This window comes from Ranitomeya variabilis, chromosome 1, assembly GCF_051348905.1.
Source record: "Ranitomeya variabilis isolate aRanVar5 chromosome 1, aRanVar5.hap1, whole genome shotgun sequence".
Lineage (NCBI taxonomy): Eukaryota > Metazoa > Chordata > Amphibia > Anura > Dendrobatidae > Ranitomeya > Ranitomeya variabilis.
In genome coordinates, this window is record NC_135232.1 from 190,378,685 (window position 1) to 190,405,047 (window position 26,363).

Here is a 26,363-nt window from a genome sequence, read left to right on the forward strand (position 1 = left end):
AAGTTTGGAGATGGGAAACTGATCTAGCAACTAGTCTGCAATAAGGAACTTTTCCCCTACTATTCGGCAATTCGCATCTGACTCATTGGGTTTTTGCTTTCATCTGGAACAAAATGTTAGGTTATTGGGTTATAGGTTGAACTCAACGGACCTGTGTCTGCTTTCAACCTTAAAACTATGAAGTTATGAAACTGTTGAACAATTTAAAAAAAACAAAAACAACGCCACCTAGTGGAGAGCCATATAACTGCAATCATGGCTTCACAATCAAATATTTAAAATGTATATTACATTATCACTGTAGTAAGTAGGTATTGATTCCTCAAGGAATAAAGGTTACACAGTATTAGGTGTCCAGAAACAAACACACATGCGATCTTTTGTACTTCAAACTTTTTATAGAAGGTTAGGCTTTTACATTGCAGGAAAGAAATTACGTTACGTACCAAAGGCTCCGCCAATCTCCGCTCCGCTAGTTGGAATATTAACATTCACCACCCCACAGTCAGATCCTTTTGGCCTTATTTGAGGAAAACATGAATGTATAGGTATAAGTGAATACACAGAACAATGATAAATGCAGCACATTTGGAGGAATAGTTTTAGGCCAAGTGAGAAGACTATAATATATATATATATATATATATATATATATATATATATATATATAATGTTGTCACTAAATGCTTGTAGATCGGTGGGAGTCCGGGTCCACAGACCCCCACCAATTGCTCAAAAGATCACAGAGGTGCTCAGCTCACAAGAGATAGGCCCAAATTCTGCCTGAATGAATGAATGAATGCCCTGTTGCAATAAAAACCCAAAGGCTTCTTTTGAACTATTTTTGGAGATCTAAGGGTCTGGATCCACACACACACACACACACACACGCATACATACACAGTACAGACCAAAAGTTTGGACACACCTTCTCATTTAAAGATTTTTCTTGACTATGAAAATTGTACATTCACACTGAAGGCATCAAAACTATGAATTATGAACTATGTGGAAATATATACTTAAAGTGTGAAACAACTGAAAATACCGTATTTTTCACTTTGTAAGACGCACTTTTTTTCCCCCGAACTTGGGGGGAAAAATGGGGGTGCGTCTTAGAAAGCGAGCATGCCTTACCGAGATCGTGGGTGCAGGCCGCAGGCTGGGATGAGGGGATGTATGGGTGTCTCCGGGTGCTGGCCTGTGCTGCGGTGGGGCCTCTGGAGCCCAGTGGTTCTGCGTGGGTGTCTGGCGCTGCCCGGGGCTCTGCCGACATTTTGCAGCAGGCCAGAGCTGAAATCTCACCTCTCGAGATCTTGATCCCGAGATCACCATCTGCGCATGCGCCACCCCCGGCCATATTCCCAGAGACCAACGCACGTGGAACCCTGGCAGCGCCGGACACCCACGCAGCACCGCAGGCCCCCTGCAGCACAGGCAGCAACCGCCGGGCACCCAGAGACACCCCTGCAGCAGCACCGGACACCCCTGCAGCAGCGTACCGCACATCAGAACACCCCCTCATCCCAGCCTGCGGCATCACCCCACTCCTGCCTCCTCCAGCAGCCTGGGATCCTGCTTCACTGCAGCCACCATCCCCAGTAAGCGATAAGATACAAAGATTATAAGAAGCACCACCATTTTATTTAAAAATTTTATTTGCTTATTTTTCTTCTCAAAATGTGGGGTGCGTCTAATAATCCGGAGCGTCTTATAATACGAAAAATATGGTATGTCTTGTATTCTAGGTTCTTAAAAGTAGCCACGTTTGCTTTGATGACTGCTTTGCACACTCTTGGCATTCTCTTGATAAGCTTCAAGAGGTAGTCACTGGGAATGGTCTTCCAACAATCTTGAAGGAGTTCCCAGAGATGCTTAGCACTTGTTGGCCCTTTTGCCTTCACTCTGCGGTCCAGCTCACCCCAAACCATCTCGATTGGGTTCAGGCCTGGTGACTGTGGAGTGTCATGTTCCCAATGGCAGGGAATGTAACAAATAACATGGGCAAAAACAGGACGAGCTCTAGGGTGATGGAACCTGAGCTGACCGCGATCCTGAACCTTAACACTCAACTAACAGCAGCCGGGGAGCGTTCCTGGGGGGACTCTAGACGCCTCGCGCCAGCCGGAGATCTAGCTTCCCCTATCACAAGAATCACAGACCTATCTTGCCTCCAGAGAAATATTCCCACAGAAACAGCAGCCCCCCACATATAATGACGGTGAAATGAGAGGAAGGCACAAACGTAGCTATGAAAATAGATTCAGCAAAATGAGGCCCGCTTTAAGCTAGATAGCAGAGGATACAAAAGGTGCACTGCGCGGTCAGCTTAAAAACCCTTCAAAATACCATCCTGAAATTACTTGAACTCATGTGCCAACTCATGGTACATGAGTGGTAATTTCAGCCCACCAGAGCAACCAGTAGCAGAGAATTACATATCTGCAAGCTGGACTAAAAACATGAAAGCAAAAATGAAACAGGGAAATCAGAACTTAGCTTGTCTTGAAGGCTTTAGGAGCAGGTAACAGAGACACACTAATACATTGATAGCCGGCAAGGGAATGACAGGAAAGCCAGGTTAAATAGGAAACACCCAGCCTCTGATGGACAGGTGGAAACCAGAGACCGCCACCCACCAAAGTCACCCAGTACCAGTTGTAACCACCAGAGGGAGCCCAAAAACAGAATCCACAACAGTACCCCCCCCCTTGAGGAGGGGTCACCGAACCCTCACGAGAACCCCCAGGGCGATCAGGATGAGCTCTATGGAAGGCGCGGACCAAATCAGTCGCATGAACATCAGAGGCGACCACCCAGGAATTATCCTCCTGACCATAACCCTTCCACTTAACCAAATACTGGAGTTTACGTCTGGAAACACGAGAATCCAAGATCTTCTCAACAACATACTCCAATTCTCCCTCCACCAGCACCGGAGCAGGAGGCTCAACCGAAGGAACAACGGGCACCTCATACCTCCGCAATAACGACCGATGGAACACATTATGAATAGCAAACGATGCTGGGAGTTCCAAACGAAAAGATACAGGGTTAAGAATCTCCAAGATCTTATAAGGACCGATGAACCGAGGCTTGAACTTAGGAGAAGAGACCTTCATAGGGACAAAACGAGAAGACAACCACACCAAGTCCCCAACACGAAGTCGGGGACCCACGCGGCGACGGCGATTAGCAAACTGCTGAGCCTTCTCCTGAGACAACTTCAAATTGTCCACCACCTGATTCCAAATCTGATGTAGCCTGTCCACCACCACGTCCACTCCAGGACAATCTGAAGGCTCCACCTGACCAGAGGAAAAACGAGGATGAAACCCCGAATTACAAAAGAAAGGAGAAACCAAAGTAGCAGAACTAGCCCGATTATTAAGGGCAAATTCGGCCAGTGGCAAAAAGGCAACCCAGTCATTTTGATCAGCAGAAACAAAACACCTTAAATAAGTTTCCAAGGTCTGATTAGTTCGCTCCGTCTGGCCATTCGTCTGAGGATGGAATGCAGACGAGAAAGACAAATTAATGCCCATCTTAGCACAAAACGTCCGCCAAAATCTAGACACAAACTGGGATCCCCTGTCAGAAACGATATTCTCCAGAATCCCATGCAAACGAACCACGTTCTGAAAAAACAAAGGAACCAACTCAGAGGAGGAAGGCAACTTAGGCAAGGGTACCAAATGAACCATCTTAGAAAAGCGGTCACACACAACCCAGATAACGGACATTTTCTGTGAGACAGGGAGATCTGAAATAAAATCCATGGAAATGTGCGTCCAAGGCCTCTTCGGGATAGGCAAGGGTAACAACAACCCACTGGCCCGAGAACAGCAAGGCTTAGCCCGAGCACACACTTCACAAGACTGCACAAAGGTACGCACATCCCTTGACAAGGAAGGCCACCAAAAAGACCTGGCCACCAAATCTCTAGTACCAAATATTCCAGGATGACCAGCCAACACAGAAGAATGGACCTCGGAGATGACTCTACTGGTCCAATCATCCGGAACAAACAGTCTTTCTGGTGGACAACGATCAGGTTTATCCGCCTGAAACTCCTGCAATGCACGTCGCAAGTCTGGGGAGACGGCGGACAATATTACCCCATCCCTAAGGATACCAGTAGGCCCAGAGTCTCCAGGAGAGTCAGGCACAAAACTCCTGGAAAGAGCATCCGCCTTCAAATTCTTTGAACCTGGCAGGTATGAAACCACAAAATTGAAACGAGAAAAGAATAACGACCAACGAGCCTGTCTAGGATTCAGACGCCTGGCAGACTCAATGACGCCACTCCTCAAATGCCCACTTCATGGCCAAAAGCTCCCGATTTCCCACATCATAATTGCGCTCGGCGGGCGAGAATTTTCTAGAAAAGAACGCACATGGCTTCATCATCGAGCCATCGGAACTTCTCTGTGACAAAACCGCCCCCGCTCCAATCTCGGAAGCATCAACCTCAACCTGAAAGGGAAGTGAAACATCTGGTTGACATAACACAGGAGCAGAAGAAAACCGGCGCTTAAGGGTACCGTCACACATTGAAATTTTCATCGCTGCGACGGCACGATTCGTGACGTCGCAGCGTCGTATGATCATCGCTCCAGCGTCGTAGACTGCGGTCACACGTTGCAATCACGGCGCTGGAGCGATGCCGAAGTCCCCGGGTAACCAGGGTAAACATCGGGTAACTAAGCGCAGGGCCGCGCTTAGTAACCCGATGTTTACCCTGGTTACCAGCGTAAACGTAAAAAAACAAACAGTACATACTCACCCGTCGGTGTCCTTCAGGTCCCTTGCCGTCTGCTTCCTGCTCTGAGTGCAGCCGTACAGTGAGAGCAGAGCACAGCACCGCTGAGCCCTGCTCTCACTTTCCGGCCGGCACTCAGAGCAGGAAGCAGACGGCAAGGGACCTGAAGGACACCGACGGGTGAGTATGTACGGTTTGTTTTTTTACGTTTACGCTTGTAACCAGGGTAAACATCGGGTTACTAAGCGCGGCCCTGCGCTTAGTTACCCGATGTTTACCCTGGTTACAAGCGAAGACATCGCTGGATCGCTGTCACACACAACGATCCAGCGATGTCAGCGGGTGATCAAGCGACGAAAGAAAGTTCCAAACGATCTGCTACGACGTACGATTCTCAGCAGGGTGTCTGATCGCAGTAGCGTGTCAGACACAGCGATATCGTAACGATATCGCTAGAACGTCACGAATCGTAACGTCGTAGCGATGGAAATTTCAATGTGTGACGGTACCCTAAGTTCCTGAAAGGCCTCCACAGCCGTAGGAGACCAATTAGCAACATCAGCACCCTTTTTAGTCAAATCAGTCAAAGGTTTAACAACACTGGAAAAATTAGTAATGAACCGACGATAAAAATTAGCAAAACCCAAAAACTTCTGAAGACTCTTAACAGATGTAGGTTGTGTCCAGTCACAAATCGCCTGAACCTTGACGGGATCCATCTCAATAGTAGAAGGAGAAAAAATGTACCCCAAAAAAGAAATCTTCTGAACTCCGAAGAGACATTTTGAGCCCTTCACAAACAGAGAATTGGCCCGCAGAACCTGAAACACCTTCCTGACCTGTAGAACATGAGACTCCCAGTCATCAGAAAACACCAAAATATCATCCAAATACACAATCAAACTTATCCAGATATTCACGGAAAATATTGTGCATAAAGGACTGAAAGACTGAAGGAGTATTAGAAAGTCCAAAAGGCATTACCAAATACTCAAAATGGCCCTCAGGCGTATTAAATGCGGTTTTCCACTCATCACCCTGCTTTATCTGCACAAGATTATACGCACCGCGAAGATCTATCTTAGTGAACCACCTAGCCCCCTTAATGCGAGCAAACAAATCAGTCAATAATGGCAATGGATACTGATATTTGACTGTAATCTTATTCAGAAGGCGATAATCTATACAAGGCCTCAGGGAACCATCTTTTTTAGCCACGAAAAAAAAACCTGCTCCCAGAGGGGACGAAGATGGACGAATATGTCCCTTTTCCAAGGACTCCTTAATATAATTCCGCATAGCAGTATGCTCTGGCACTGACAGATTAAATAAACGACCCTTAGGGAACTTACTGCCAGGAATTAATTCTATAGCACAGTCACAATCCCTATGAGGAGGGAGCGAATTGAGCTTAGGCTCCTCAAAAACATCCCGATAGTCAGACAAAAACGCAGGGACCTCAGAAGGAGTAGATGAAGCGATTGAAATCAGAGGTGCATCATCATGAACCCCCTGACATCCCCAGCTTAACACAGACATTGTTTTCCAATCCAGGACTGGATTATGAGTTTGTAACCATGGCAGACAAGCACTAGTACATCATGTAAATTATACAGTACAAGGAAGCGAATCACCTCCTGATGAACGGGAGTCATGCACATAGTCACTTGTGTCCAGTACTGCTGTTTATTCATAGCCAATGGTGTAGAGTCAATTCCCTTCAAAGGAATAGGAACTTCCAGAGGCTCCAGACTAAAACCGCAGCGTTTGGCAAATGACCAATCCATAAGACTCAGGGCAGCGCCCGAATCCACATAGGCATCGACGGAAATGGATGACAGTGAACAAATCAGAGTTACAGACAAAATGAACTTAGACTGCAGAGTACTAATGGCAAAAGATTTATCAACCTTTTTTGTGCGTTTAGAGCATGCTGATATAACATGAGCTGAATCACCACAATAAAAACACAATCCATTTTTCCGCCTATAATTTTGCCGTTCACTTCTGGACTGAATTCTATCACATTGCATAGTCTCAGGTGCCCGTTCAGAAGACACCGCCAACTGGTGCACAGGTTTGCGCTCCCGTAAACGCCGATCAATCTGAATGGCCATAGCCATAGACTCATTCAGACCTGTAGGCGCAGGGAACCCCACCATAATATCCTTAATGGCCTCAGAAAGACCATCTCTGAAGTTTGCAGCCAGGGCGCACTCATTCCACTGAGTAAGCACCGACCATTTCCGAAATTTTTGACAATATACTTCCGCTTCATCTTGCCCCTGAGAGAGGGCTAATAAAGCCTTTTCAGCCTGAATCTCCAGATTAGGTTCCTCATAGAGCAATCCCAGTGCCAGAAAAAACGCATCCACACTGAGCAATGCAGGATCCCCTGGTGCCAATGCAAATGCCCAATTCTGAGGGTCGCCCCGCAGGAAAGATATTACAATCTTGACCTGCTGAGCAGGGTCTCCAGAGGAGCGAGATTTCAAAGAAAGAAACAATTTGCAATTGTTCCTGAAATTCAGGAAGGTAGATCTATCTCCAGAAAAAAACTCTGGAATAGGAATTCTAGGTTCAGACATAGGAGTGTGAACAACAAAATCCTGTATGTTTTGAACTTTTGCAGCAAGATTATTCAGGCTGGAAGCCAAACTCTGGACATCCATGTTAAACAGCTAAGGTCAGAGCCATTCAAGGGTTAAGAGGAGGTAAGAAGCAGCTAGACAGCAATTAAGGGCTAGGCAGCAAAACTCTGAGGGAAAAAAAAAAATATTACCCTTAAACACTTTTCCTCCTTAATGACGGTGAAATGAGAGGAAGGCACAAACGTAGCTATGAAAATAGATTCAGCAAAATGAGGCCCGCTTTAAGCTAGATAGCAGAGGATACAAAAGGTGCACTGCGCGGTCAGCTTAAAAACCCTTTAAAATACCATCCTGAAATTACTTGAACTCATGTGCCAACTCATGGTACATGAGTGGTAATTTCAGCCCACCAGAGCAACCAGTAGCAGAGAATTACATATCTGCAAGCTGGACTAAAAACATGAAAGCAAAAATGAAACAGGGAAATCAGAACTTAGCTTGTCTTGAAGGCTTTAGGAGTAGGTAACAGAGACACACTAATACATTGATAGCCGGCAAGGGAATGACAGGAAAGCCAGGTTAAATAGGAAACACCCAGCCTCTGATGGACAGGTGGAAACCAGAGACCGCCACCCACCAAAGTCACCCAGTACCAGTTGTAACCACCAGAGGGAGCCCAAAAACAGAATCCACAACAGTGGAGGCCAGGCCATCTGGCGTAGCACCCCATCACTCTCCTTCTTGGTCAAATAGCCCTTACACAGCCTGGAGGTGTGTTTGTGGTCAATCTCCTGTTGAAAAATAAATGATGGTCCAACTAAACGCAAACCAGATGGAATAGCATGCCACTGCAAGATGCTGTGGTAGCCATGCTGGTTCAGTATGCCTTCACTTTTGAATAAATCCCTAATAGTGTCACCAGCAAAGCACCCCCCACACCATCACACCTCCTCCTCCATGCTTCACGGTGGGAACCAGGCATGTAGAGTCCATCCGTTCACCCTTTCTGCGTCGCACAAAGACGCGGTGGTTGGAACCAAAGATCTCGAATTTGGACTCATCAGACCAAAGTACAGATTTCCACTGGTCTAATGTCCATTCCTTGTGCTTTTTAGCCCAAACAAGTCTCTTTTGCTTGTTGCCTGTCCTTAGCAGTGGTTTCCTAGCAGCTATTTTACCATGAAGGCCTACTGCACAAAGTCTGTTCTTAACAGTTGTTGTAGAGATGTGTCTGCTGCTAGAACTCTGTGTAGCATTGACCTGGTCTCTAATCTGAGCTGCTGTTAACCTGCGATTTCTGAGGCTGGTAAGTCGGATAAACTTATCCTCAGAAGCAGAGGTGACTCTTGGTCTTCCAATCCTGGGGCGGTCCTCATGTGAGCCAGTTCCTTTGTAGCGCTTGATGGTTTTTGCCACTGCACTTGGGGACACTTTCAAAGTTAGCCCAATTTTTCAGACTGACTGACCTTCATTTCTTAAAGTAATGATGGCCACTCCTTTTTCTTTACTTAGAATTTGTATTATGGCAAGAAAAAAGCAGCTAACAGTCTATTCAGTAGGACTATCAGCTGTGTATCCGCCAGACTTCTGCACAACACAACTGATGGTCCCAACCCCATTTATAAGGCAAGAAATCCCACTTATTAAACCTGACAGGGCACACCTGTGAAGTGAAAACCATTTCTGGTGACTACCTCTTGAAGCTCATCAAGAGAATGCCAAGAGTGCGAACTCGGCTTCAGGAAAATGGCCGCCGCGATCTCCATCTGCACACGCGCGGCATCCCGCGGCCATTTTCCTGAAGCCCCGGGAAGCAGAGCACTCCATCTGTGCACGCGCGGCCTCAGGAAGATGGCCGCTGCCACGATACACCGGTGAATAGCGCAGATCGCGCTTTTTCTGCCGCTGCGCAGTGCATTCGGCAGTTGCGCATGGCCGAACCACTACGCCAACGCCGGGAAGAAAAGCAAGAGGAGGGGGAGAAACAGCGATTTCACCACGCCCATTTGACCAGACCTGCGTGATTGACAGCCGAAAACGGCGACTTTACGAAGGTATTTTGGCAGCAAAGGTGGGGAATCAGGGGATAATAAAGGCACTGTTGTACAGCACAGCTCAGGCCCTATCGAACACTATTTTTACCTCATATTGAAAAAACGGGGTGACAGGTTCCCTTTTAAGGCAGATCCTTCAATCGGTCAAGTTCCAGGCAACGCAACAGACCGCCAATGCTTTTAGAGATTTTACATCTTCAACGGTCTCCCAAGAAGCCTACCTCCTTCATTAGAGTTTACCCCAGTGGGCGACGGGTCAGATCAGACATCTGCGCTCTTCTACATTTCCACATATCAGAGGAATCTGGTCTTTTACCATCAGGTCAGGATTTTTCTTCCCCAACTTGGATGGAAGATTTTGAATGTCTACAAAGCTCAGGATTCAGGTGCCTCTTCTGAAGAAGCCATGCAAAATGCCCGTCTGAGGGTTCCTGCCTGTATATGCTGGATGGTAAATGCTCTTCTGTATCTAATGTGTAATTTGCACATATGTTCCAGTTTTTCTACAAGATGAGTTTTACTTAATGCACATTTTGTACGTTTTCACTAGGTATAGCCTAGTGACATAATATCGACCTCTACAGTACTTAACTTTCTGACAAAATGCCAACTGCAGGCAAAATAAATTATTGCGAAAGGGAGAGATTGGTCCTCTTACCATTGATACTGATGTTACCTACTTCCAGAGATTGATATAATTGTCTACATTGTATCTTATTCTTTGAAACCTGCACCTGAAATATTGTAATTACTCATTATTTTGCATATTAATCGCCAGGCCCTTTGCTCTGCACCACTTGACATCCTCTTGTTTTATATATATATTTTTATGCTACATTGCGAATTTAGTATTTAAAGCTTCCTGATGAAAATACTGTTAAGGGTCTGTTTTATTCTTTCGGATTTAAGCTCAGGATTCTTTAGATTAAGTCCAGAACTCCTGTTCTTTATTGCAGATACCCCAGGGAACCACTGATGGCATCAAAATAGACCTTTCCCAATGGTCTCTTCCCCAATTTCTTGATCATTTAATTTACAGAGAGGACTATTTAGTCCAAAGCTTGAAAAGCTTTGGGTCTTTCTGATCACGTTTGTCTGACTAAGATTAGGGAACAAGTGCCTTATACACTACTTTTCTACCATTACATTTATTAAGACTCTTGTTGTTAGGCGAGAACCTAATGGCGGCAATACAATCCTTTTTAATTTTTATTTGCCTGTCTCGAACCAGGGTTGCCTCACAAGGGCAGACTCCTGCTTTGGCCATCCTGATCCTGCAGAACTTGACTTGTAAGCCATAGATTAGGATTGCCCATCTGGGCGATGTCTGGTTCATCATATTAGCCGCCCTGATCTGGGGAATCTCCAGTGCTCTCCTTTCACACCAATCAAAGATATCCCTTCATTTTGGCTTTCCAGCAGGGCAATCTTTTCCATCAGGCAGGGCTCCGAAGTGGGCACTCATCAGTGTCTTCTTCAGGAAAGTGTAATCTGGCGTTTGCCTATCCCCCTTTCACGTTAGCATGATTCTCCGCCTTTCGCCTTAAGGAGGAGCTTGCTCTCCTTCCTTTATAAACTTTGTCTCATCACAATCTGACAGACAGATCTGTGCAGCTTTACCTGTTTAGTCCAGCTCGGTTGGGACTTTGTCGCCTTGTACCTTGCAGATGTTAGACCACCACTAGGGCTACCATTGCTTTCTGGTGTTGATCAGTCAATGCAAAAGGTATAACTGGGTGTTAGTGGCCCAGGTGTAGCCTGGAGGAGGTTGTTTTAATAAACTATATACATATATTTCTATACGTGTGTGTCTTTTAGTGTCTGCATATTAACCCATGGTCCCCGTGTTCTCCAAAAATAGATTTTATGGTGAGCATATAAACTGCAGAAAGTAACCATGTGTTTCTACAAAGTGCTTCAGGTGTGAAGGTGCTTTTGAACATGTCTTTTTGGTGCATGCATTCAGTAATTTTTTTTAAGCCAAATCTAGAAACAAAAAAAATGTTTTATAGAATTCCCCTTCATTATCTACCCACTACTTGATTTATATTCAAGAACTGCATACAGATCACATTGCAATGGAGAATGAACCACCAAAATTGAAGCACTAATTACCGCCCGCACTTTATTAAAAAAAAAACAAAAAAAACACACCAGAATGAGACAGTGCGCTTACTCAGTCTCAAACTGGCTGAATAGTAATCACATGAAGTCTGAAAGATCTATGGAATAATGTGTGCAGAAATCTAATTACATGGCACCAATGTAGTAAAATAAACTTTAGTTACCCAAGCCAGCGGAAGATTCTTCCGAGGTCCTTAGTAAAGATGCTGCTTGAAAGACCTTGCTTCACTTCATTATTCCATGCAAATGCTTCCTCCTCAGTCTAACAAAGAGAATATGTCCCATTATGGTCAGCCTAACAGGACACAAGCCTCACAACACAATAGGTTTTCTTTTTAGATTTTACCACTCTGCTTATGGAAGTCGAAATGAAAAAAAAAATAAATAAAAATAATGACATGGACTTTAACCCCATTACAAACTAAGGTATTTTCGTTTTTGCGGTTTCCTTTTTTGCTCCTTAACCCCAGAGCCAGAGCTTCTGTGGATCCCGGTGGGTGAGTATATCACTATTTTTTATTTTACTTTTTTTTTTTTTAACAGGGATATGGTGCCCACAATGCTAAATACTGTGTGGGCTGTGTGATATACTGCGGGGGCTGTGCTATATACTACATGGGCAGTGTGATATACTACGTGGGCTGTGTTATATACTGCGTTGGTTGTGCTATATACTACGTACCCTGTGTTATATACTGCGTGGCCTGTGTTATATACTGCGTGGCCTGTGTTACATACTGCGTGGCCTGTGTTACATACTGCGTGGCCTGTGTTACATACTGCGTGGCCTGTGTTACATACTGCGTGGCCTGTGTTACATACTGCGTGGCCTGTGTTACATACTGCGTGGCCTGTGTTACATACTGCGTGGCCTGTGTTACATACTGCGTGGCCTGTGTTACATACTGCGTGGCCTGTGTTACATACTGCGTGGCCTGTGTTACATACTGCGTGGCCTGTGTTATATACTATATATATATATATATATATATATATATATATATATATATATATATATATATATATATATATATATATATATATATATATATATATATATATATATATACACTGCGTTGGTTGTGCTATATACTACGTGCCCTGTGTTATATACTGCGTGGGCTGTGTTATATAGTACGTAGGCTGTGTTATGTACTGCGTGGCCTGTATTAACGCATCGAGTATTCTAGAATATGTATGTATGTATATAGCAGCCAAAAAGTATATAGCACAGACCACGTAGTATTTGTCTGCTATATACTAGTGCTATATACTATGTGGCTGCTATATACATACATATTCTAGAATACCCGATGCGTTAGAATCGGGCCACCATCGTGTGTGTGTGTGTGTGTGTGTGTGTGTGTGTGTGTGTGTGTGTGTGTGTGTGTGTGTATGTGTGTATGTGTGTATACACACACACACACACACACATACATATACTCACACACACACACACACACACACACACACATGTACTGTGTCAACTTCTGTGCATGTTGTCAGGCCAAAATCACCGGGGTATGTGAACTTTTAATCAGGGTCATTTGGATGTTTTGGGTTGTCATTATGATTTTAAAAGAAAACACAGTAGTTTGCCAATAAATCGCTTCACCCAACCACCAACCATGAGTGGAGAAGAAGTTTTGGCGTTAGGCACATTCTCTGAAGAAAAAAAAAAAAAGGACAAGAAAGAAAAATTCTGCAAGGGTATGTAAACTTTTGAGAACAACTGTACATACATATACACACAGTAATGTAATTTTTTGGCATGTGCTCCATGTTAAAAACCCCCATTATGGAACGTAAAATAACTTACCTTAAATTTGATGATGTAAAGTATTGGAGCAAATGTTTCCTTATGAACAATAGGTGAATCGTGTGCAAGACCGGTCATGATGGTTGGTTCCACAAAATTACCTGGACGATCAATAGCCTGCAAAAGAGATCGATTGTCAACCAAAAAGATTTCACACTTCGCTGCACCGACTATCCACCTAAACGTACCTTACCACCACAAACAACTGTGCCTCCTTCACATTTGGCTTGTTCAACGGCAGACAGGAACATTTCCACAGCCTGCTTTGTGTGCAGAGGTCCACATAACGTGCCCGCTGAAAAAAATAAATAAAAAATACAGTAAGTGTGACTATACACCACGGGAAGAAGTAGGTGAGACAACTGCAACCCCTTAGGCTATGTGCACACGCAAGGATTTTGAGGCGGATTTGACGCTGCGGATCTGCAGCCGTTTTCCATGAGTTTACAGTACCATGTGAACCTATGTAAAACAAAATCCGCAGTGCACGTGCTGCGGAAAAAAACGCGTGGAATCTGCAGGTGTAAAACCGCAGGTGGAATCCACACAAATACAGAGATAATTCCGCAGTGCGGTTTTCCTGAGGATTTACTAAAATCATTGCGGAAAAATCCGTACACCTTTGTGCAAGGTGCACATACCCTAATGGCTACATCCCCATCACAATTATATGGCTCATGAAGCAAGATTATGGTTTTGGGTTTATTCATTCTCAACTAATTTGTACCGAAAATTTCAGTGACTGTTCCAATCACTATCTGAAAGTGGTTTGCAGAAAGTCCTGCTCCTGCAGCCAATCCAACTTCATTTGGATGAATGTAACCGATGTACAAATCTGAATATACCCTTCAAGCCATTGATATCACCATCTCATCCAATTCACCTTCTGTTATGCATTGGCAAACCTTATACGCACACGTGGCCAAAATTGTTGGTACCACTCGTTTAGTGACAGAAAAACCCACAATGGTCACAGAAATAACTTGAATCTGAAAAAAGTAATAAATAAAAGATCTATGAAAATGAACAAATGAAAGTTAGACATTGCTTTTCAACCATGCTTCCACAGAATTAAAAAATAAATTAAACTCATGAAATAGGCCTGGACAGAAATGATGGTACCCCTGAAAAAAAATGTGCCAAAAGGGACATGTTAAAACAAGGTGTGTCCACTAACTAGCATCACAGGTGTTTAAAATCTTGGAATCAGTGAGTGGCCTGAATATAGGGCTACAGATACTCACTGTGCTGTTTGGTGACGGTGTGTATCACTCAACATGGACCAGAGGAAGTGAAGGAAAGAGTTGTCTCAGGAGAATAGAAAGAAAATTATAGACAAAAATGTTAAAAGATAAAAGTTATAAGACCATCTCTAAGCAGCTTGATGTTCCTGGGACTACAGTTGCACATATTCAGAAATTTATTATATTATACGTATATATTATTATATACATTAGTCAGAAATTTAAGATCCATGGGACTGTAGCCAACCTCCTATCAATTTTCAGGAGGAAAATTGATGACAAATCAAAGACGGATAATACGAATGGTAACAAAAGAGCCCAGAAAAACTTCTAAACAGATTAAAGGTGAACTTCAAGCTCAAGGAACATCAGTGTCGGATTACACCATCAGTCGTTGTATGAGCCAAAGTCGACTTCATGGGAGACGACCAAGGAGGACACCTTTGTTGAAAAAAAAAAAAATCATAAAAAACAAACAAACTGGAATTTGCCAAACTACATGCTGACAAGCCACAAAGCTTCTGGGAGAATGTCCTATGGGCAGATGAGACAAAAATGCAACTTTTTGCCAAGGCACATCAGCTCTATGTTCATAGATGAAAAATGAAGCATATCAAGAAAAGAACACTGTCCTTACTGTGAAACATGGAGGAGGCTCTGTTATGTTCTGGGGCTGCTTTGCTGCATCTGGTACAGGGTGTCTAGAATCTGTGCATGGTACAATGAAAGCTCAAGACTATCAAGGGATTATAGAGAGAAATGTGCTGCCCAGTGTCAGAAAGCTTGGTCTCAGTCGCAGGTCTTGGTTCTTGCAACAGTATAATAACCCAAAACACACAGCTAAAAACACCCAAGAATGGCTAAGAGGAAAACATTGGACTATTATGAAGTGGCCTTCTATGAGCCCTGACCTAAATCCTATTGAGCAACTTTGGAAAGAGCTGAAACATGGAAAAGGCACCCTTCAAACACGAGACAACTGGAGCAGTTTGCTCTTGAGGAGTGGGCCAAAATACCTGTCGAGAGGTGCAGAAGTCCCATTGACAGTTACTGGAATCATTTGATTGCAGCGATTGTGCAACAAAATTTTAACTAAAGGCAGTGTTCCCCAATTCTGGTCCTCAAGAGCCAGCAACAGGTCATGTTTTCAGGATTCCCTTAGTATTTCACAGGTGTTGGAATTCCTGCCTGTGCAGGTGATGCAATTATCACCTGTGCAATACTAAGGAAATCCTGAAAACATGACCTGTTGGTGGCTCTTGATGACCGGAGTTGGGGAACACAGTTTTTTTTTGTTTTTTTTTTAAGTCTATGGAAGCATGGTTGAAAAGCAATGTGTGACTTTCATTTGTTCATTTTCATAGATTTTTTTTATTACATTTGTCAGATTCAAGTTATTTCTGTGACCATTGTGGGTTTTTATGTCATTAAAAGAGGGGTACCAACAATTTTAACCACGTGTGTATGATCCAGTGGGGATGTATCCAGCATATTTAAAAGGTTAAAATTGGTTGCCACTGGAAAAACGAAAAATCATTCTTGTAAGTAAATTCTACTCACGTTCACATGGGTCTCCTATTCGGACTTGAGTATATGCTTTCGAGAGTTTTTCTACAATCTGATCATGAATGCTCTCATGTAAAAACTATTGAAAGAAAAACGACAATTTTAGACACTAGTACCATAATTGTTGCTTAGAAATGGCCACAGGAGTCCTAACGTACAACTAATCTCCTCTTACCAGCCGCCTAGCTGTCGTGCACCTTTGACCGGCAGTGCCCACCGCAGCAAACAGCACAGATGGGGTGACCAGATTGAGATCAGCATCTTCAAACACTGATGGGGTTAAATCACATAATTTCTGCATTAAGGTCAAATAAAACCAATGTGACATCATAAAAGGTAGAGAAAACATCAGACGAAAGGCTCATGTCCGGCATTTCAACATCCCAAGATTACAAGCAGACTATTGAGCCAGATGTCAAAAACAGAAGAATAGAAGCCAATGGCCTGTTATGGATTTCGGATTTATTAGAAAAGAGAAAAAAAAAATAAAAATATTCACATAGCATATTAAAATGGACTAGTATTTACCCAATATACACAAGCCGTCACAAAGTTGCATACATGAAAAACTGATCTATTTTAACCTGTGTTTTTTTAGACCATATTCTACGGTCGTATTTTTGGTTTTTAGGTCAGTTTTTACCATGAATGTGGTAGCTTTTTTTTATCTTTAAATAAAAAACCCTAAGAATAAAGATTTCCATGCCTCTCCTACTCTTTAGGGCTCATTCAGATATCAGTTTTTGACTACTAATTCTATCAGTGTTTTTCACATTTAGAACTCGTACCCATCAGGGTATGAGCAGATGACATATTTTTCAGGCCAATTCAGCTGCAAAAACTACCATAACAATCAGAATGTGCTGAAAGGAATAAACTATAAATATGTGCAGACTTTGAGTTTCAAGTTTCTAAAAATCCCAAGGGGTTAAAACAAAATGCAACTTTTAAGTTTTCCATTTGGAAGCTGCTCTGTACTTTTCAGAATAAACCAAATCGGAAAGCACAAAAAAAAGACGGAAGGTAAATAAAACAAACTAAAAAAAAAAAAAAAAAAAAAGACACACCACAGTAAAAAGAAAAATTACAAAACCATGTGAAAAACACTCCCAAATAACATTGGTTTCAAAATGCTTCTCGGTCGGATGACAAGGCACAGGGTGCCAAAACCACCTTGGAGGAGGGACGGAAGAAGTCTCAACACTACCTTACCCTGGTGCAGGACGAGGTAAGGAACGCGACAAGAGAACCTTAAGCTCCGACACTCTCCTAATAGAGATGATGGCTATAAAGAAAGCTACCTCATTTGCAAGATGATGTGCTGAAATCTCTGAGGGACTCAAGTGGTGTAGACTGAAGATTAAGACTAGATTAAAGGTCCCACGGAACAACATGGGGTCAATAGAAAGGTCTAGAGGCCACATGCCACTGAAACAAAAACAGCCCAAGCAGACATCTGTCCCTTGAGCCAACCAAGCGCCAACCCAGACTCCATCCACAACTGCAAGGAGAGTAGTACAGGCAGAGAAAAAGACACTGGAGAAATTCCAGAAGACTCACACCAGCGAAAGTAGGTCTTCCAAATGCGGTGATAGATGCGCAGCGAGGAAGGCTTTTGTGCCCCGATCATGATGTGGATAACAGATTCTGACAAACCCACTGCCCTCAGAATCACGGCTGCAACAACCATGCCATAAAATTGAGCAACTGTAAATTTTGGTGGAAGAACGGACACAGAAGATCTGGATAGTGAGGGATTTTGCCAAAAGGTTGATCAGGTTCATGTATGAGGCCTTCCAAGACCAGTCTGGTGTGATGAGGATAACTGGAATCCCCTCTGCCTTAACTTTTTGAGGAGTCTGAGCAGAAGAGGTAGAGGCGGAAACGGGTAAGGTAGGGAGAGCTGAGACCAGGGAATTGACAGTGTGTCAATTGCCAAATGTGTGTGACGAATCTTGGTATCACCTTGTTGCCATCTGCTGGTGGCTCAAGAAGTCTGCCGCCCAGTTGTCCACACCAGGTATATGATCCACTGAGATTAGAGGAACTTCAGTATCTCCACCACCTTTGAAATGGCAGATAGACTCAGTGTACCTCCTTGAAGGTGTGACTGGATCCTGATTGGCAGTACCTAGTTCTAGGATTGCCAATGTAGAAGAGACAGAGCTCACATTGATCGGAAGGAGTCTCTCCATCTGTTCCAGGATCCTTGAACTAAGTGGCAGAAGAGGGTCCCCCATCTAATAAGGCTGGCATCCATGGTCAGAACGTTCCACTGGATTGAGATGACTGGCGACAGTGAAGTGGAAGGAGGACTGTATGGTCTAGAGATTGTACTGACCTGACCCTACAGGCCAAAAGAGTGTTCTGTATAGGTTTTAAATAAAACTCTGCAAACAGGACTGCCTTGAATGTGGATACCATGTTTCCCAAGACTCATGCAAATCAGAAGAGAATGTCTCATTGGAAACTTCAGAATTCAGACAGAAAGGATTGTAGTGCTACCCTCTACTCTGGAAGGAAAATTAATACCTGAACAGTGTTGAATATCATCCCTAGAAATAGAAGCCATTGCGTTGGAATTAACACAAACTTTGCCCTGTTGACAATCCGTCCGAATTTTTCCAGGGACTATAGAAAAATCTGAAAAAACTTACCAGATTCTGAGGAAAGGAATGCGCCTTGGCCAGAATATTGTCCAGGTAATGGATTAGCTCCACTCCCTGGTCCAGAGAAAAGCCATAACTGGGGCCAGACCCTTCGTAAATACTCTGGCATGGATGCCAGCCCAAGAGGAAGGGCTCAGAAATAAGTGATCCTGGTTGGCTGCAAAGTGGAGAATATGAACAAAAAGTGATAAAACAAATTCACTGACATTTGAAGGAGTCCTTAGAAAAGGAAAAAACTGGAAGCATCAAGGATGAAAAATTGTGAAGGCGATCTGCAAAAACATCCATGTGAAAAGACCATTGAATATAATGGCTACATGCCTTATCCATGAAAAACACGGAAAGAATACTTATGACAAAAACGGATGTCAGAATGAGGTCATACTGATCAACTTCTAACATTGTTTGTCAACCTAATCTTTTCATCTCTTTCTGTGGTCTAAATCAGGAGGAACTGAGGTCATGTCCTGTTAACAGTATACACTCCAAAGCTGTACAGTGTCAAATAAAAGACCCAAGTCAAAGACCGCAACATATCAAGATCAAGCTGTAGCCTGCCTTTTTATTAACGGTATAAACATTATAACACAAAGGGAGTTTCCCATTACAGCCCCAGCAGTAAGAGCAGAAGCTTACATATAATTTTCTACACTTAACAAGGAGAAAAAAACAAACAAAAACAAAACAAAAAAAACCAAAACACATGCATGTATCATTGTCAGCTTATATACTTACCAACGATAGCATTGTTTCCTCCAAGTTCAAGCAACTTCCGTCCTAAGGAAAAATGAGCAGTCAAATGGAAGCTAAGACAGCAAAACAGTACATCTTGTAGAATGCTTATATGGACCCATCATGCTGAATATGGTGTCTGATCTGCAAGCAGGATGTTCTTGAGGCAGGAGCTGCTGATCAGATTGATCTACAATTTGTGGGGAAACTTCTTTAAAAATGGAAACATTTACATAACATCTTTTAACCTGTGCTTTATTAAATTGTATTTATGTTTTTTTTTTGTTAAATACATTTTTAATGCAGCCACAGGGTGCGGCCATTTTAACTTTGAAGATCTGTAACGGTCGCTGCAAGACACTACAGCAGCCCTTGGGTATAGGGGACAGTGGTCAGACGCAGATCCCCCATTTTCAACATTGTAGCTGCATCAGGTGTGAACTAGGCACACCACTGTGAGCTGCCAATTCAATATGGCTTGGCACCATTTCCTAATAGCAAGGCACCATCCGCTGATCTCCACATACCCTCTATTATCAGGACCTGTAACGAAGCTGTACTGTTCACCTCCGTTCCTGGGTTGCAAGGAGGACAAGCTGCGGAGGCCAGAGGAGCGTGGCAGTGACTTCATCCATTCACGAGTATCATGGCTGATGCGGCGATGGGTCAAGCATGATGCTTTTGGGCAGAGGCCAAAATAGGAGGGGGGAAAGACATGGCATATGATGGTAAGGTAAGAGGCCAGTAATGCGCTGGAGGGGGGTAGAGACGTGGAATGTGCCAAACGGGGTAGGGGGAGAGACATGGAATGTGCTGGAGATGGGAAAGACACGGGACTCCGCTCCATCCATTTCCATGAGAGCAGTAGTGTAATGCATCACCCCGCTTCACTCACTCCAATTGGAGTAGTAATCTAGTGGACAGAGCGGGGTTACAAATTGCACCACCACTCCCATAGAAGTGGATGAAAGGATGGGGGGGGGGGGTTTCACATTACATACTCGTATCTAATCCGGTCATGTGTGATACACTCTGCTGTGCTCAAGATCTAATCCCATCATGTGATAAACTACCGTGTATACTCAAGTATAAGCTGAGATTTTCAGCCCACATTTTTGGGCTGAAAGTGCCCCTCTCAGCTTATACTCGAGTAATGATCGGTGGGTGGGTCGGCGGGTGAGGGGGAGCGAGGACTATCATACTCACCTAGTCCCGACACTCCTGTCCCTGCCTGTCACACGGTCTTCGGGTGCCGCAGCTCTTCCTCTGTTCAGCGGTCACGTGGCACCGCTCATTAAAGTTATGAATATGGACTCCACTCCCATAGGGGTGGAGCCACATATTCATTCCTGTAATGTGCAGTAACGGTGACCGCTGACAGAGGAAGAGGCTGCCATGCCCGGAGACCATCTGTCCGGGAGAAGAAGCCAGGGACCGCGCCGGAGCAGGTAAGTATATCATATTTACCTGTCCACGTTCCACACGCCGGGCGCCGCTCTGTCTTCCCGTCCTCTTGCAGTGACTGTGCAGGTCAGAGGGCGCGATGACGTACTAGTGTGCGCGCCGCCCTCTGCCTGGTCAGTGCGGAGAGACGGGACGCTGAGGAGCTGCGGTTAGCAAGAGAGGTGAGTATGTGTTTGTTTTTTTTTATTACAGCAGCATTATATATGGCACAGCTTGAGATGGAGCATCTTATGGGGCAATAATGAGCGCTATAGAGCATTATATATGGCACAGCTTGAAATGGAGCATCTATGGGGCAATAATGAATGGTATGGAGCATTATATGTGGCACAGCCTAGGCTTATACTCGAGTCAATAAGTTTTCCCAGTTTTTTGTGGCAAAATTAGGGGGTCGGCTTATACTCGAGTATATACGGTATGTGGTAAGCTTCTACAAACTCACGTCAATACGCTCCAGTGTATAAATCTAATTTATAAAAAATTACCTGAGAAAATGGATATATTAGAGAAGTCATAAACAGCACTGGTTTTCAATACAACACTGTGAAACCAATGGGCAGAGTTCACACGGTGAGAACTGTCTGGATTTTGTTGTGGATTCCATATCTGAATCCAGACAGACGCCATTAAGCCCAAAGCGTTTGCTGACAAAGTAAGTAAAGGGCGGATTTTATACCAATGCTCAGGAAATAACTTTGCGGAATAACTAATAATGCAGATAATATACACTGTGTTCCAAATTATTATGCAAATTGGATTTATGTGTCATAAAGATTTAATTGTTCTGTTTTTCAAATAAACTCGTGGATGGTATTGTGTCTCAGGGCTCAATGGATCACTGAAATCAATCTTAAACACGTGTGATAATTGGTTTTCCAGGTGATTCTAAATAAAGGAAAACTACTTAAAAATGATGTTCCACGTTATTAAGCAGGTCACAGTTTTCAAGTAACATGGGAAAGAAAAAGGATCTCTCTGCTGCTGAAAAGCATCAAATAGTGCAATGCCTTGGTGAAGGGATGAAAACATTAGAAATTTTCCAAAAACATAAGCGTGATCATCGTACTGTTAAGCTGTTAAGAGATTTGTGGCTGTATCTGAGCACAAATGTGTTTGTGCTGATAAAGACATAATGAGGAAGATTTCTGCCAGGCAAGTTTCGGATTAAGAGAGCAGCTGCTAAAAAGCCATTACAAAGCAGCAAACAGATATTTGAAGCTGCTGGTGCCTCTGGAGTCCCTCGAACCTCAAGGTGTAGGCTCCTTCAAAGGCTTGCTGTGGTGCATAAACCTACTATTCGGCCACCCTTAAACAGTGTTCACAAGCAGAAATGGTTGTATTGGGCCCACACATACATGAAGACTAATTTTCAAACAATCTTGTTTACTGATGAGTGTCGAGCAACCATGGATGGTCCAGATGGATGGAGTAGTGGATGGTTGGTGGATGGCCATCATGTCCCACCAAGGCTGCAACGTCAGCGAGGAGGTGGAGTAGTCATGTTTTAGGCCAGAATCATGGGAAACAGCTGTTAAGGCCCTTTAAGGTTCCTGAAGGTGTGAAAATGACCTCTGCAAAGTTATAGAGTTTCTGACTGACAACTTTCTTCTATGGTCTAAAAAGCAGAAACGTGCCTTCAGGAGCAAAATCATCTTCATGCTGACAATGCCCCATCTCATGCTGCAAAGAATACCTCTGAGTCATTGGCTGCTATGGGCATAAAAGGAGATAAACTCACGGTATGGCCACCATCTTCCCCTGACCTCAACCCTATAGAGAACCTTTAGAGGATCATCAAGCAAAAGATCTATGAGGGTGGGAGGCAGTTCACATCCAAACAGCAGCTCTGGGAGGCTATTCCAACTTCATGCAAAGAAATACAAGCAGAAACTCTCCAAAAACTCACAAGTTCAATGGATGCAAGAATTGTGAAAGTGACATCAAAGAAGGGTCCTATGGTAACATGTAACTTGGCCTGTTGGGATGTTTTGGCGTTAAATAGCTTTTTTGTTCAGTGAATGTGACCTCCTAATGCTGCAAATTCCACAAATGAGCATTTTCAGTTCTTTAAAACATATCAAATGTTTCGAAATTCTACTGTGCATAATAATTTGGAACAGTGCATTTTGAGTTTTTATTCATTTTGTAGATTATACTGTTATCATTGGGAGGTTTCTTCAATAAAATTCGATGTATAATCTAACGGGTGATGACTTTTATTGGACTGACTGTCATTTGCACCGACCATTTAGGAAAATCTGATAAAAATGTAATTTGCATAATAATTTGGAACATAGTGTAGTCCCCCACCTGCACCTTACTGGTGAAAAGACATGGATTAGATACATTAATAAGGATCTAATCTGCCCATGGATTCAGTGGCCAATCCAAAGCACAAACCTTACTGCTACAGGGAACCCGACAGAAGGATTGTGCACAGCAACCTACACACAGGATCAGTTCGGCGCCGTTATACTGATTACAATGATACCCTGGTTGATAAAATCAGTCTTGTGGTTGTTTAATCTTTATTTTCAGTTTTGAGTTGATTTGCCCGTGCTGCGGGGCCGCCTGTGGGGGTCTGCATGTGGTGCTGCATAGATACTCAATGCAGCTAGCTGACAGATCACTGATGCCTTACTGACCTGCCCCTAGTTTGCATGAATAAAAAAAAAAAAAAATTACATACACATATATATATATATACACATAATCAAAATTGAAACAGCATCCCGTATTACCACAATTGCAGTGCAGCGCTTTCCCAACCAATGTCCAAATGGCTTCCAATAATAGATGTAGGGAGGTGGAGCCGCATATTCATCACTGTAATGAGCGGCACCACGTGACCGCTCATACAGGACAAGCTGCGGCGCTGAGGAAGCAGCGAGGGAGCCAGGTGAGAATTTTATTTCCAGTGGGCAGGCGCACAGGGGGTGGGAGGGGGGTGGTGACAGGGATCTTTATGTTAAACAAAAAAAAAAAAAAGATTTTTCATTCCTTCTCTCAGCGAACGCTGCTGGAGAGAAAAAATGAATGGTGGCTTCAGCACCACAAGCTGGGGGGACTGCGCTTACTGTAGCGCTGTCTCCTGCACGGCACACGGACAGCATCCGTGTGCGGTACGTGTTTTACACGGACCCATTGACTTTAATGGGTCCGTGTGATCCGTGCGCTCCCACGAACACTGACATGTCTCCGTGTTTTTCAAACGGACACACGGTCCGTGAAAACACGCTGACATGTACAGAGACACATTGATTTTAATGTGTCTACGTGAGTCAGTGTCTCCGATACATGAGGAAACTGTCACCACACGTACCGGAGCCACTGACGTGTGAAACCGGCTTGAGGTGTGCTTAATTATTAGGCAACTTCCTTTCCTTTGGCAAAATGGGTCAGAAGAGAGATTTGACGGGCTCTGAGAAATCCAAAATTGTGAGAGTCTTGCAGATGGATGCAGCAGTCTTGAAATTGCCAAACATTTGTAGCGTGATCACCGAACAATCAAGAGTTTCATGGCAAATTACAAACGGGGTCGCAAGAAGCGTGTTGGGCAAAAAAGGAGCAAAATAACTGCCCATGAATTGAGGAAAATCAAGCATGAAGCTGCCAAGATGCCATTTGCCACCAGTTTTGCCATATTTCAGAGCTGCAATGTTACTGGAGTAACAAAAAGCACAAGGTGTGCGATACTCAGGGACATGGCCAAGGTAAGGAAGGCTGAAAAACGACCGCCTTTGAACAAGAAACATAAGAAAATGTCAAGACTGGGCCAAGAAATATCTTAAGACTGACTTATCAAAGGTTTTATGGACTGATGAAATGAGAGTGACTCTTGATGGGCAAGATGGACGGGCCAGAGGCTGGATCAGTAAAGGGCAGAGAGCTCCACTCCGAAGCCAGCAAGGTGGAGGTGGGGAACTGGTATGGGCTGGTATCATCAAAGATGAACTTGTGGGACCTTTTCGGGTTGAGGATGGAGTGAAGCTCAACTCCCAGACCTACTGCCAGTTTCTGGAAGACAACTTCTTCAAGCAGTGGTACAGGAAGAAGTCAGTATCGTTCAGGAAAAACATGATTTTCATGCAGGACAAAGCTCCATCACATGCCTCCAACTAATCCACAGCGTGACTGGCCAGTAAAGGTCTCTAAGAAGAAAAAATAATGACATGGCCCCTTGTTCACCTGATCTGAACCCCATAGAGAACCTGTGGTCCCTCGTAAAATGTGAGATCTACAGGGAGGGAAAACAGTACACCTCTCCGTGTAAAATATTATATATATATATTAAAAAAAATGGATGCGATTATGCTGCGGCGCAGGTGCCATGGTTGGCACCAGCCGAAGTTTTTATATTTTTTTTATTTTAGTATGTGTATATATAATATTCATCATGTAAACTAGGGGGCAGGTCAGTGAGGGATCAGTGACCTGTCTGCAGGCTGCATTATGAATAAATAATCAGAGCACCACATGAAGACCCCTCACAGGCCGCTCACAAGCACGAGCAGATCATTAAGTCAAAACTGAAAAAGATTAAATAACTACAAGACGGATTTCGTCAACCAAGGAATCATTTTAATCAGCATAATGGCGCCGACCTGACAGTGTCTGCAGGTTACTGTGCACAATCCTGCTGACAGGTTCCCTTTAAGTGCAGATGATCTACAAAATCAATAGCTATCCTTAGGCACATACACCCCATGTGAATGCTGACCTAAGGGAGACCATGAAAAACATGAAAAGAAAAGTACTAGTGATGAGCAAACGTGCTGCGATAAGGTGTTAGCCGACCATGCTCGTGTGCTAACCCAGTGTTTTTGGCAAGCTAGAAAAATATGTTCGAGTCCCCGCGCCTGCATGTCTCGTAGCACATGGAGGGATTGCCTAACGAACATGTGTTGTTGCTGTCAAGCAGCGAAGACATGCAGCTGCGGGGACTCAAACATATTGTTCTAGCATGCCTAAAACACTGGGTTAGCACATGAGCATGGTCGGATAACACCTTATCACAGCACGATCGCTCATGTCTAACGAGTACATATTTCCCAATAACTCACCAAACCGTTCTTGAACCTTCAGAGCAACCTGTTTTCCCACATTTGTACTGCCAGTGAAGGAAACGAGATCAACACGCTCATCTTTGGCTATGGCATTGCTTTAAAAAACATGAAAAAAGCAAAGTTGGCTAAAAGAGAATTAATCAAACAGCAATGGCAATACATGAAGACAAATGGGGAAATACTACAGAAAACTATTACATCCGAGTATGTCAGGACTTGCACATCATCCGCTTTAAGTCCAGAAAAAAAAATTACATTTTTTCATCCATGTG

At 43.7% G+C, this 26,363-nt stretch overlaps 1 protein-coding gene across 1 annotated transcript in view; it reads right to left on the reverse strand.

The window, feature by feature from the left end:
* Window positions 1–26,363, reverse strand: part of ALDH7A1 (aldehyde dehydrogenase 7 family member A1) — a 57,777-nt gene that overhangs the window by 5,645 nt on the left and 25,769 nt on the right. The window contains exons 9-16 of the mRNA XM_077291183.1: window positions 26,089–26,186; window positions 19,565–19,606; window positions 16,336–16,430; window positions 16,155–16,239; window positions 13,539–13,645; window positions 13,351–13,467; window positions 11,696–11,793; window positions 447–520 (exon numbers count right to left, since the gene is read on the reverse strand). Of these exons, the coding sequence (XP_077147298.1) occupies window positions 447–520; window positions 11,696–11,793; window positions 13,351–13,467; window positions 13,539–13,645; window positions 16,155–16,239; window positions 16,336–16,430; window positions 19,565–19,606; window positions 26,089–26,186 (716 nt within the window). The remainder of the gene's footprint in view (window positions 1–446; window positions 521–11,695; window positions 11,794–13,350; window positions 13,468–13,538; window positions 13,646–16,154; window positions 16,240–16,335; window positions 16,431–19,564; window positions 19,607–26,088; window positions 26,187–26,363) is intronic.